Source organism: Verticillium alfalfae, genomic scaffold (genome assembly GCF_000150825.1).
Source record: "Verticillium alfalfae VaMs.102 supercont1.11 genomic scaffold, whole genome shotgun sequence".
Taxonomy (NCBI): domain Eukaryota; kingdom Fungi; phylum Ascomycota; class Sordariomycetes; order Glomerellales; family Plectosphaerellaceae; genus Verticillium; species Verticillium alfalfae.
In genome coordinates this window covers 961,054-974,447 of record NW_003315028.1, presented here as the reverse complement: position 1 = coordinate 974,447, position 13,394 = coordinate 961,054, and the positions used below count along the sequence as shown (strand labels likewise).

The 13,394-nt window shown below is 57.2% G+C and overlaps 3 protein-coding genes across 3 annotated transcripts; all 3 read left to right on the top strand.

The window, feature by feature from the left end:
* Nucleotides 1–1,070: 1,070 nt before the first annotated feature.
* VDBG_08120 (predicted protein) lies at nucleotides 1,071–3,545 on the top strand (the record flags this gene model as incomplete). Its single annotated transcript, XM_003001815.1, has 5 exons — nucleotides 1,071–1,127; nucleotides 1,341–1,405; nucleotides 2,319–2,510; nucleotides 2,637–2,739; nucleotides 2,865–3,545. 5 exons carry the CDS (start codon nucleotides 1,071–1,073, stop codon nucleotides 3,543–3,545), a joined length of 1,098 nt encoding a protein of 365 aa, XP_003001861.1.
* Nucleotides 3,546–4,288: 743 nt separating this feature from the next.
* VDBG_08119 (conserved hypothetical protein) lies at nucleotides 4,289–7,088 on the top strand (the record flags this gene model as incomplete). The annotated part of the gene is made up of 7 exons (XM_003001814.1): nucleotides 4,289–4,478; nucleotides 4,544–4,681; nucleotides 4,735–4,745; nucleotides 4,795–5,641; nucleotides 5,693–5,848; nucleotides 5,959–6,505; nucleotides 6,569–7,088. 7 exons carry the CDS (start codon nucleotides 4,289–4,291, stop codon nucleotides 7,086–7,088), a joined length of 2,409 nt encoding a protein of 802 aa, XP_003001860.1.
* Nucleotides 7,089–8,055: 967 nt separating this feature from the next.
* VDBG_08118 (electron transfer flavoprotein-ubiquinone oxidoreductase) lies at nucleotides 8,056–10,023 on the top strand (the record flags this gene model as incomplete). Its single annotated transcript, XM_003001813.1, has 2 exons — nucleotides 8,056–9,863; nucleotides 9,924–10,023. 2 exons carry the CDS (start codon nucleotides 8,056–8,058, stop codon nucleotides 10,021–10,023), a joined length of 1,908 nt encoding a protein of 635 aa, XP_003001859.1.
* Between the last annotated feature and the right edge of the window lie 3,371 nt (nucleotides 10,024–13,394).

The following is a 13,394-nucleotide window of genomic DNA, read 5'->3' as shown; positions in this document are numbered from 1 at the left end:
GCGCCTCAAGCTTATAGATGCCAGGCAAGCCACCTTAGGTGGTAATCCGGGGTCTTTGTCGTAGCTTATAGTAGTAGAAGAACAAGGCGGTGCAGCCACAACAGACTGCATGACTATGTCAATACATCTACTATGCAGCAAAGCACCTGCATAAGAAGCTGACCATGCGATCGCGGTCCAGCACTTGCGCCCAAGGAAGGCCACAGAGGCAGCGGCGGGGCTGATCAGGAGGACATTTTCATCACCGCATAGCGTCACACTGCCATAAGCGCCGGACCGTGGCTTTCATTCTGCTTTGGATCAGTTCTCATTGTTCTTAGACTCTGCTCGTTGGAGAAAGCACAGGCATGACTCGCATCTCCAATTCATACAATCAATGACCGTCATTCCAATGCTGACATTCATCGCGGTTTTACCAGCCTGCCCGTCGGCCGACTCCACGGGCTGCGGCCGAGACGACAAAGTCAGAAATTAACTGGATGAGATTGCGCCTAAGCTACCTTGTTCAGCAATGAACAGTCGATCCTAGACGTAGTTTTCGCTTGGCGTGCCAGAGTTGAGCCTGCCCGACCCGGAAACTTGGTCAAACGAAAGGCGCACATGCTGTTTTGTGGTGATGTCTTCAATTCCAATACTTCGGACCGGATATGAAGCTCAAATCGCGAGACGCTTCTCCTGTTGTGTTTTATCAGATGTCTACTAGCCGGAGGCATTTGTTCCAGGCATGGGATCAGCCAACTACCATCTCATGCGTTTCGTTGAAGTTCATTCTAGCCCTCTTCTTCTATTCCTCCCCAAGATCACAACGTTGGAGTTGGCTGACACGGGGCTTTTCCCACCGGATGTATCGAGGTCGCTTCAAGCTGGAGTGGACTTTACATAGATCACCAGAACTATCGATGCCTTCTTCAATTACAAGCCGACGGCACTCTCTATAAGTGGTCCCTCATACACTCAAGCCCCCTTTCTTCGTCACTCCGTTGCCAGAGAACGGGTGCCCCGCAGCCACCTGTTGGTTTCCCAGGGGTCCTGACAATCATCTCCAAAACAGTGAGGCCGTCAGGCTCGAGATGAAGGTTCACTTGCGCAGACTGCTGCAACACTCCAGTTGGCTGAGCGTCGGGACGGTGAGTTTTACGTGCTCAAGACGCTGACTATACTGGCTTTCATCTATGTGCCGGCATCCTTCACTGCCGTACGTTTCCCCCACCACATCTGATAAATCTTGATATCGGTTGAAAAGGCCTCAAGCCTATCCCTGTGATCTCCTCGCCTTGGTTCCTCCTGCTGGCCCAAGGCGTGAATCTCGAACAGGACGTGCTACAGATGGGCTACATCAGGACCCGCACCGAGGACCTGGCGCTCTTCGCGGCACTGGCCTTTCCTCTGGTGTCCGTCACGATGGGTATGTACTGGTACGCGCAGAACACACAGAATCGGACATGTCGTCAGCAAAGCGACCAATCTCCAGCGGCGCAGCACTCCTAATTTGACCGTACACGATGATTTCTGGCCGACGCTGACGCATTATGAGTACAGCACCGGGCCTTCATTAGCGCTGCCGCTAAGTCGACCTGGCTGAAGTTTTCATCCGGTTTAGCCAGCGGGCCACTTTGTACGATGAAAGTTGGACAAGGCCAGGCAAGGCCATACGTCGGTGTTGATCCAGGACTTGACGTTAAAATTGAATCTTTCTCGCCGAGTCAGCGTTTGAATCACCCCGAAATCCAGCGCAGTACATGGCGACGGAGCGGAGCGGAGCAGTGCAGCAATAACAAGGGCTTCGAGGGTCGTCAGGCGGGGAGAGTGCTCTACAGTCAAGATGCTTGTCGGCATTCATCAACTTGGTAGAACATAAAAATAAGGTCGCAGACCCTTTGAGCTGCCGCGTTGGTCGGTCTTGGCAGCTGAACAGTCCACAACGCCATGTTGATCTGGTTGGCGTGGCCAGTCAACTGTGTCCCCTGGAAGCTTGTTATTCCTTCGGACTAGCCCCAGGATCGATCCAACGGCATGCTGTGAGGTATTCCTTAAACAGCTGGCATGACTTGACGTTGTTCGCCCCAGACCAAGATTCAAGCCCGATTCAGGACGACAAGCCGGACCAGACCAATGCTGCGTGGCTCGGGCGTCGATAGCGGTGCCGCTGGTCTTCGTCTGGTGGAAAGGAAATCTAACGGTGTTAAGATGCGTTGAAGCACTCTTATATCCTGAGCACCTGTCATCGCTTGTTCACATGTGTTCGCGCTGAGCTGGGTTGCTCTTCTTGTCATCCCCTACAGACTGCCTCGTTCTTCATTTCCTTGATTCTCATCCAGAAGGCTCGATATAACGAGATTTCCCCGAATCTCCGGCATTCAAATCATCATAGTCAACCTCCTGAAGGCGGTCCTCGCCGCCAACTTGTGCTTCGTGCAGCTCGCCGTTGCCCATCCCAAGGAGTCAAAGTCGGACACCACGCCAGCCTTTCAGTTTCCTGGCTGCCCCAGCGATCAAAGCTATGAGTTAGTGTACGTCGATCCTGAGACCCATGGTCTGGTCCATAAAAAAGGTCGACGGCGTCAGCAAACGTGGCAGGTGTAAGATCTCTCCTCCAGCAAACCACAACGAGTGAGGACCAGGAAATTTACTGATAGCCGTTCAGACGAAGACCCTGTCGTCTCCATCATTCGTAAGAACAAGCCGGAGAAGTTTTGTCGGTCCTACTGCCCTAGTCAGTGTGCCTCGTCAAAGCCGCACGTAAAGACAATCAAGTCCACAACAACTGTGTGCACGACGACCACGGCCACCGTGTGCCCTTATGGATGCAAGACAACCGTTCTCTCGACTGTCACCGCCCCTCGACCCGTTGCCACCGTGACTAGGGCTTCGACCACGGTCCTGACCAGGCTATCAACCGTCAGGGTCCCACGTCCACCATCCTCACCACGGTCACCGATACTTCGACCGTCACAGAGGTCACAACAACGACGACAACCTCCGTCATCCCCATCGGCTTCAAGGGTGACACACCCGTCCCGCGCGGCCTCGACGAGCGCGACGCCAGCGTTCCCTCTTATCTTAGGAGGTACTCGCGCCAGCAGATCTGCAACGCCTGTGCCGCCGTGTACCCCCCTCGGCGCGGCCCGACCCAGACGGTCAAGAAAGGTCGTCACAGCCACCAAGACAGCCACAAAGACAGCCACAAAGACAGCCACCAAGACGACGACGAAGCGTCCATCGGCCACCATCACCAAGGTCTCAACCTTTACGCTGTCGCCCACGACCCGCACAAGGACGATGCCCACGACCGTGACGACGACGCGCTTCACAACGACAACGCCCTCAACGACAAGGATCATCACCGAACTCACGACGACGACGACGACCGAGGAGACCACGGCAACAGCCACCATCTGCGAACGGCAACAGCCAATCGTTGGCATCTCTATCACTCATCCCGGCCGCTTCGTGGAACTCGGAAACTTCGAAGACAGCGCCGGGTGCTGCGTCGCCTGCTTCCGGTACCAAGGCTGCCAGAGCTGGGCATCCCTCAAGGGCCGTGATACCAACTGGTGCACCATTGTTGTCGAGTTCAACTTAGGCGACGAAAAGGCTACTGCTGAGTGTACCGCTGGCAGGGGAGGCGGCCAGTTCCTGTTAACGCCGTCCGGGTCGGAAAGTTCTGGGGGGGCTGGGCAGTGTTCGGCTTGACCGAGGAGGCATGTTGGCTGGTGGTTGGCCTTTCGGGTATATACTTGGAGTGATGAGAATCTTCGCGTTCCAGCCCTGTAATGTTCAAATCTAACACTGCCTAATGAAAATGCTTGCACATGTCAACGTGCCACGATGGGCGTGCACATGTCGTGACATTTAGCCTGAATCCCTTTATCACAGTTCCAGCCCTACCACCCCACGACCTACGAAGTCAGTCACATTCTGCACTGCACAATTTGTGGTTCATGGCTGGACTATGTGATTCTTCCCCTTCCCCGTGCATTTTGCCAATTCCCCAGAGTCACGCGTCTAGACCCTGCCACCTTATCCTAAAGGGGAACCAACGCCGAGCCATCCGACTCGGCGCGCCAAGCTCAAGCAATTAAGCTCCCCCCTCCCCCTGGACAGGGGTCGCTACACGTCTGACAGCTGATGGTGGGTGCTGGCGGCGCTGGATGCTGCCCGCCTCGGCATTCGCTCTCTCTGTTTTTATGTTGAGCTGTTCAGCCGCTCTCTCACCTGTTGTCGGTAGCAAGGAAAGCAGCCTCAGCGCCCATCACGACTTTTGAACGCCCCCATGCCATGACATGCCATGGCGCTGCTCATTGCGCCCACGAACCTCGGCCGCCCCGTCCGCCTGCTGGCATTTGTACTGATCGTCGCTGTCCTGGGTCTACTGACATGGGGTCGCTATGACCCGCGTATCGGCTTTGGGGGGTTCACTCGTGTGCGTGCTGATATCCTTGGATTCATTGATCCACTGATCGGGACCCTCAACGGAGGTGGGTTCTCTCAGATCGTCCTCTTCCAGGCGAACAAGATGACTCAACCGGATGACCATGTGTAGGCCATGTGTTCCCCGGCGCGACGTTGCCGTACGGTATGGCCAAGGCCGGCCCCGACACTGACAATCGAGGGGAGAACGCCGCGGGCTGGGTGTCTGACGACTCAGCCATCACGGGTTTCTCTCATCTTCACGATTCAGGTATGCCCTCGCCCTGAAGACCCAAGTCGTCTGACAATCTCTGACACGTACAGGAACCGGAGGTGTATGTAAACGCCTCTATCGCACGCGTTTCTGCCAGCTAAATGTCGTAGGCCCCCTCGCTGGGAAACTTCCCCCTGTTCGCACACCCTTGGTGCCCAAACGACGACCCCAAGAGATGCACGTTCACGACGCTGGAACGGAAGACGCTGCGCGCGCCGAGTTCGGTCGAGGCACGTGTCGGCTTCTTCGCCTTGAACCTGACGACCGGCGTGCGCGCCGAGATGACGGCGTCAGCGCAGGCGACGCTCTTCCGCTTCACCTTTCCCGAGGGTGCCAAGCCCCTGATTCTCCTCGACGTCGAGGACATTGCGAGCAGCCGCAGTGACGGCGGCATCAAGGTCGATCGCTCGTCGGGCCGCATGACGGGCCACGGCACCTTCGCCCCCTCCTTTGGCACGGGCACCTACAAGGCCTTTTTCTGCGCCGATTTCGCCGGCTCCCACGTGCGCGCTGCCGGTGTCTTCGCCGGGTCCGAAGCCACGCCGGGCCTGCACGAGTGGGACGCGCTGCCGTGGGGATCGGCCGGCGCCTGGCTGCACTTTGACGAGACGGGGCCGGACGGCATCTTCGCGCGCGTCGGCGTGTCCTTCATCTCGTCGGCGCAGGCGTGCCACAACGCCGAGGAGGAGATCCCCGAGGTCGATCTCGACACGGTCGAAGCCGAGGCGCGTGCGGTGTGGGCCGACAAGCTGTCCTCCGTCTCGGTCGACGCCGTGGGCGTCAGCACCGAGCTGCAGACCGTCTTCTGGTCGGGCCTCTACCGGTCGATGCTGTCGCCGCAAAACTACACGGGCGAGAACCCGCTGTGGCAGTCGTCCGAGCCCTACTTTGACTCGTTCTACTGCATCTGGGACTCGTTCCCGCGCGCAGCACCCGCTGCTGACCATTCTCGATCCCGTTGCCCAGGCCGAGATGGTGAGGGCGCTGCTTGACATCTACCGCCACGAGGGCAAGCTGCCGGACTGCCGCATGTCCTTTTGCAGGGGGATCAAGCCAGGGCGGGCAGCAATGCTGACGTCGTTGTCGTGGATGCCTTGTTGAAGGGCATCACGGATGGAATCGACTGGGAGACGGCGTATGAAGCTATCGTCTCTGATGCCGAGAGTGAGTCTTTCCTCTTTTTTTCTCTCTGCATCTGTCTCTCTTTGCACCCTTGCTTCTATTTTCTTTTTGGTGATCTTGTTCCCCACGTATCCTGAAACTGACGGCCGCAGTCTCGCCACCCTCGTTCAACGTTGGAGGCAGAGGCAACATCGAGTCGTGGCAGCAGCTGCACTATATCGCCTCGGACCACCGCGACGCCAACTCAACCGGCCCTCACTCGCGTACCGTCTCGCGAACAGTCGAGTATGCGTTCAACGACTTTTGCATCGCCACCATGGCCCGCTGGCGGGGCCACACGGGCGACTTTGCCAAGTACGCGCAGCGCAGCACCTACTGGCAGAACCTCTGGAACCCGGCACAGATAGACCTGCCGCCGGCGCCGCCGCCCGACCTGAGCGGCACGTCCCCGAGCCAGGACCCCACGGCCGCATCCAAATTCGTCGGCTTCCTCCAGCCGCGCCTCGCCAACGGGACGTTCCTCTACCAGAGCCCGCGCGTGTGCTCGCCCACGTCGGAGCCTCACCTCTGCTACTATGACACGAAGGAGTCGACGTACGAGGGCTCGCCGTGGCTCTACACGTTCTACGCGCCGCACGACATGGCGACGCTGGCGGGCCTCATGGGCGGCGCGCGGCGCTCCCTCCGGCGCCGGCTCGAGTACTTACACGCCAACAGGCTCGCGTACCTCGGCAACGAGCAGGCGTTCTGACGGTGTTCCAGTTCCCCCACGCGGCGCGGGCCGGGGCTCAGCGCCAAGTGGGCGCGGGCGTACGTGCCGGCGCACCTCAACGGCACGATGGCGGGGATCCCGGGCAACGACGACGGCGCCATGGGCGCGTTCGCGGCGTTTGTCATGATGGGCTTCTTCCCCGTCGCCGGCATGGACGTGTACCTTCTCACGGCGCCCTTCTTCCGTGAGGTCAGGCTGCGGGCGAGGAAGCCGGGCCGAGAGGCTGTCATTCGAAAGGTGGCGGCGCGGGGCGAGGATCCCATGGCCGAGGGCATGCTATATGTGCAGAGCGTCAAGCTCAATGGGCGCAAGTGGACGAAGAGCTGGATCACGCACGACTTCTTCGCCGAGGGCGGCTTGCTCGAGGTCAAGGTCGGCAAAGAGGAAAGTGCATGGGGAACAAACGAGGAAGACCTACCGCCGAGCTGGGGCTTTGAGGAGTTCAAGGGGGGAGAGGGTCAGGCCCAGAATGCTGAGCCATCACATTCGGTGGGAGAGCACATGGGTTGATGGGTACGCGGGGGCAGGCGTTATACTTTTAATAGAATGTGAAATGGCAGGACGATCGTTGTATATGGACCCTGAAAGACTATTGCTGGGGTTCTTGGGTTGGCAACTGATGAAGCAGATGAGGGATCTGTAGGGGCAGCTAGCTTTTCATTGTGCACATCTTTCAGGTCAAGGCTGAGCAGAATAGTCTTGAAATGAAACCCAGGACGTCTTAGCCTTACCCTCTGCACACAAGAAAGACCACTGCCTGGCTCTGACGCTCGGAGAATCACTAGTGATTAGAAGAAGCTCATGATATAAGAGCAACCCTGGCCAGGGTTGGGCTCGGGTTAGGGTTATCATTCCTGGGCAGCCCGTATTGCAGCACAGTAATCGAGGCACTCCCATTGGCCAATGCCTCGAGGAGACGGTGCTCCGTAGTGGAGCCTCCCTCGGTATCTTCTGGTTCCAGTGGCAGGTGACGGAGACAGAAGTACCTCGAGGGACTGGCTGGTCCGCTGTGGCACTTCCCTGAGCCCCTCTGTAGCATGCTCTCGACAAGTCCCCTCATGTATCGGCTGTACGCTTTCTCTCGGTTATTGCAACCGAGGGCTTGTCCGCCAATCTTTGGCACTCGTCAGTATTGTAGCACTGCGAACGCCGCGACAACGCCCGTGCTTAAGCCGGGGATCCCACTCCAGAACCCACATTACGTATTGGAAGCTGTGGCCCAGGTCGCCCGCCAACATTTTCATATGCCGCCGCAAGCCAGAGAGTCACATCTTCGACCTCACCACCACCACTTCGACACCCCTCCCCTCGCTCCTCCTCTCGTAAACCACGGTCCCGCGTTGGTCTGGGATTCTTGGTAGAGGATAGCGTTGATCCTCTTCTCTTTTTTTCTTTCAATTGTTTTATTCTTCTCGCAATTCTGAGCGTCTGGCTACCTCCCCCTCCCAAAACACTCCTCACTGCCTCGCTCGCCACCATGTCTTCAACGCGCAACCTCCAACGCACCACACGCTCCATTGCGCGATGGAGGCCCCTCCCCACGATCAGCACTAGGCCATGCCTCTCCTCAACGACAAGAACGACAGCTTCCCCCGCAGTCACCCCTCGAACCCTCGCCGCCGCCGCCGCCCTCCCCTCCATACGCGCCTTCACCACCTCAAGACCCCGCCTCTCCGATGACGACGAGTCCTTCGACCCCGCCTCCATCGAACGAGAGTCTGACCAGGTCGACGTCTGCATCATTGGCGGCGGTCCTGCCGGTCTCAGTGCCGCCATTCGCCTGAAGCAGCTCGCCAATGAGGCAGGCAACGAGGACTTCCGCGTCCTCCTCCTCGAGAAGGCCGGCGAGATCGGTGCGCACATCCTCTCGGGCGCCGTCATCCAGCCGACGTCCATCGACGAGCTGCTGCCCGACTGGCTCTCCGAAGACAATCCCGACCGCTTTGAGCACGCGACCCCCGCTGGCAAGGACCGCATGCGCTACCTCACCAAGACGCTCAGCATTCCCCTACCCACGCCCCCCCAGATGAACAACCACGGCAACTACATTGTGTCGTTGAACCAGTTCACGAAATGGCTCGGCGAACGAGCCGAGGAGCTCGGTGTCGAGGTCTACCCCGGCTTTGCCGCCAGCGAGGTCCTCTACCACCCTGACGGCAGCGTCAAGGGTGTCGCGACCAACGATCTCGGCATCGCCCGCGACGGCAAGCCCAAGGACTCGTTCGAGCGCGGCATGGAGTTCCACGCTCGCGTCACCCTCTTCGGTGAGGGCTGCCACGGCTCCCTGTCCAAGGCCGTCATCAAAAAGTTTGACCTGCGCCGCGACAGCCAGCATCAGACCTACGCCCTCGGCCTCAAGGAGGTCTGGGAGGTCTCCCCTGACAAGTTCAAGAAGGGCGAGATTACACACAGCCTCGGCTATCCCCTCGACAAAGACACGTACGGCGGCGGCTGGATGTATCACTTCGGCGACAATCTCGTCAGCGTCGGCCTCGTCGTCGCCCTCGACTACCAGAACCCCTGGCTGTCCCCGTACAACGAGTTTCAAAAGTACAAGCAGCATCCCCTCTATCGTTCCGTCCTCGAGGGCGGCAAGTGCATCTCCTACGGCGCGCGCGTCCTCAACGAGGGTGGCTTCCAGAGCATTCCCAAGTGTGCCTTCCCCGGCGGCGCCCTCATCGGCGACTCGGCCGGCTTCGTCAACCTGCCCAAGATCAAGGGCACCCACAACGCCATGAAGTCGGGCATGCTCGCCGCCGAGGCCGCCTGGACCGCCCTCGCCGACGCGCCCCCCGCCGAGGAGGACGCGAGCGCCGTCTTCCTGTACGACTACGAAGACAAGCTGCGCGCCTCCCCCATCTGGGCCGAGCTCAAGGAGGTCCGCAACTTCCGCCCCTCCTTCCACACCCCCCTCGGCCTCTACGGCGGCCTTGCCTACTGCGGCCTCGAGGCCTACCTCTTCAAGGGCCGCGTGCCCTGGACCCTGAAGCACGGCAGCCCCGACCACGCGTCCACCAAGGCGGCCGACGCCAGCAAGAAGATCGAGTACGCCAAGCCCGACGGCGAGATCTCCTTTGACATTCTCACGAGCGTCAGTCGCACCGGCACCAACCACGAGGAGGACCAGCCCGTCCACCTGCAGGTCAAGGACTGGGAGAAGCACGCCGCCGAGACGTGGCCCAAGTTCAAGGGTGTCGAGAACAGGTTCTGCCCGGCGGGCGTCTACGAGTATGTCGAGGACGACACCAAGGAGCTCGGCGTGCGGTTCCAGATCAACTCGCAAAAGTGAGTTCTTCTCGTCATTCGTGAGATTTGTTTTTGTTGCATATGCTAACATGGAGACAGCTGCATTCACTGCAAGACGTGCGACATCAAGGCGCCGCACCAGGACATCAACTGGCAGGTGCCGCAGGGTGGCGAGGGCCCCAAGTACTACATGACGTAGAACTGTCATTCTTCACTCTGTTTTCGATCAATGGGCATCGCGTCGAGTATATACACAAAGGGGTGGGGAGGTTCTTAGACGGGTGGTGGGCGTTTCTTGATTAGGTACCTGGTGGGACTCATCCCGACTCAGCCGGCGAAGGAGTGTAGCAGGAGGCCTCGGTAGCATAGTCTCCCAGTCTGAGCGCCCAAAAGTGAGGCCCGGCTGCGGCTGTGGGTTTTCTCTGAATCTAGCCTTGAGAATTGTATTTTTGTTTTCCAAGCTACGACGTGCCCTGTCAACAACGTGCAGGCTGGATATTGTAGCTGTCACTGTTTGGCCAAGCTGCGGTGACTGTCCCTCTAGTCACTCCGAGTCCATCGTGTTTCGTTTCTAAGAGCAATGAGGACGAGGCGTTCGACAAGAAAGAACAGGCTGCCGGCCGCGGGGTTGTTCGCTGTTACCAAAACGAATGCAACATGCAGACATGAGAAGGTCGGGTTTTCGTTGAGGAAAGCGTAGACCGTTTCGAATATTATTCCTTCCACGAGCTGTGAATACCGTACAAATTACGAATACAAGGAGAGTAGTGCGCTTTGCCATTCATAAGCGATTGCTGATCGTTGAACAGAGCTGGCCTTGCTTCAATCGCCATTTTCTCTTCTCCATGACTTGTTAAGGGAGAGAGGCTGCGCAAAGAGAAGTCTTGGAAAGATGCGCGCCTCTGCTGCAGACACAAACTTTGTGTATCCAAACCTTCTGTGGAGGGGTCTTGAGAGACCCGATCAAAGTCTGTGATCAGGGGCTGCCCTGTTATGCACGGCTTACTGTTCTGAGCTTCAAGCATACAGCTCTACCACGGTGTCCAAACTTAATTGGTGGCCAGGACTATTAAAATTCTCCAGATCGGTACGCCTTGGATCACCAAAGTATCCAAATACTGAGCGTTTGATACAAACAGACTCGAGCAGCTAAGAAGGCGTCGGGGTGGCACGTTCCTTCTTTTGGTTGTACCGGTTCTGCGTACTCATACAGAATGGGACTTCCAGGATTGAGTTTTCTGAATAAGCTTCGTGATTATGACTTATGATAAAAAACAACTTCAACAGATCACGCTTGAAGTAGACAGTCATTTCAGATTCTCAACACCGTCAAGTAGCTATCGAAAGGATCGCCCTTTGGGCAACTGAATCCGTCCATTTACAGCAGTCGATGCACGCAAGCAAGGTCGGACGAGCAGCCACAGCAGGCACAAGTATCGCAAACAAGCCTTGTCAGCTCACTCTAAGTGCTGCCTCGTTTTCTACAACCTCGACTTGATGTTTCTGCTTCCTTGTACGGTTGCGAGTCTTTTCTTCAGTTCATTGTTCTAGGGTTATTGGTGAACTTGACCGCGAGTTCTACAGCCTTGTCAACGCCATGGTCAATCCTCAATTGATGAGCTAAAATGGCACCGAGTGATGCGCATACAAACTGGTAGACACTTTATCGGACTCGGTTACATCTCTGCCATAAGAAGCATCAGTGTTCGCCGTCTATTTTCGCATGCTGGACAGCCTGGCAATGTCTAATACGCGACATTTGCTTTTGACTCCCCGCCGCTCGGCTCCTCCAGGATGGAGCGTACTGCACGCACAATTAGTCGTGAGGCGTTCTGTCTCGAGACCAAGCGGCGGCGGCTAAATATCGGGTGACGCAGCTACGCCGCCTACCAATGGAGGTGAGTGGTGGGTTGATTCCAGGAATCAAAACCGTCAGTAATAACGTAGCGCCGTCAAGGCAATTCTATACATTGGCTAAGCCAAGTGTCAATCCGCCAATAGCGACACTAGAACGTGATGTCATGAAGAAAGCACATTCTCCTAACGATCTGCTTGACTGGACTTCACCGGTTGTGGATGAAGATTTTTTTTAACGCGCTCTTCGCATCGACTCAAAGCTAGGTGCAGGATGACGATTTTACATTTGAAGAGGTTTAAAGGACATATCAATAAGCATGACTGAGCAAGGGCGACCAGGGTGCTGCGAACTCAGTGGTTCGAGACGCATGTCAATCAGTCAAACTGCGCCGTCGTGGCCCAAAGCAACTCAGCTGCCGACCATGATAATCGGTGCCGTCAGCGGCTCTTCAAGCCGCATGGACCTTCTCCATCTTTTATCAAGCTCGCAGTAGGTAAACAGGGAACGGCGAGGTTTCGCAGAGACCTTCCGAGAGAATACATGTACTCCCACGTCATGATCTTACACTGGCAGGCCGCTAGTCAGGAGGTGCATGCGGGGAAGCCGATCTGTAGACGTGGGGGCTCCGGATGGAAGACGAAAAGACTGGGACTCCATGGTTGTTCTGACGAGTGACGAGTGAAAGAGCTCTCCAGGATGGAGAGCGCACAAGAGAAAACAAACATGCAGCAAGGGTTGATAATTGTCGATACAACAAAACACACGGTGCTGTAAATAGCAAGCGGAGCTGGCCTCCCTCGCTCAAGGAATGACGCCACGCGCCGCAACTTCAGACGATCCTCCTACAATTACGCAACACCCGTGTTGATGCGAAAAAGGATACAGGCAACCCAAGACTGTGGGTTCGTTCAGTGGGTACGGGTCCCATCCGTTGGAAAAGTGGGAAAGCGGGCAATCGCATTTACGCATGAAAAGGACACGTCTCGTCAACACACATCATGTGCCACAGTGGCATCCCTGGGTATGATGGTGTCAAAAAGGCGACCCTGAAGTGTCTCGGAGGAGTTATGGACAAAGCTCCCAGACATATTTCCAGGGTCGTGGATCCCCCTTGAACCACATGCCGCGGACGAGGCTGGAATGCCCTTCTCGGGGGGTTGCGGCATGTAAGGGCGACCGAGGGAGTGAGGCCTCCAAGGTCTATTGTCAACATCCCATCCGGCGACTCTGATGATTGTTGGGTAAGGCAAGGCAAGGCCGGAATAGTCGTCAGTAGAGACAGTTCTTCTCATGGCGTGGGCTTCATCGCAACCCGTGCAAGCCATCGACGAAGGAGAGCAGGTTGATCGGGTTGCGCATTGGGACTGGTCGCGATGGAGCATCCGCGCAAGGCTAGCATGATTAGCAGCAAACAAAAAGAGTTATAGCCGCAAGGGTCGTTCAAGCGGTCATCAAGTGTCGTATCAGGGATGGCCTCAGGCTTTTCGCATGCGTCGTGCAGGGGGTAGAGCTCGGGTCAGAACCGCAGCCGAGAGAGGGAAGGGGGCCGGAGAGGGTGAAAGGGCAAAAAGTCCGAAAGTACCGCGACTTGCGGCGGACATGCCGGTACAAGACAAGCTCGGGCCACCTGGCGTCAGCCCCTTGTCGCGCAACCCTGGACAGGGACTGACCGAGCCTGACTTGCGTAAGATTGCCCCCGACTCTTTCATCTG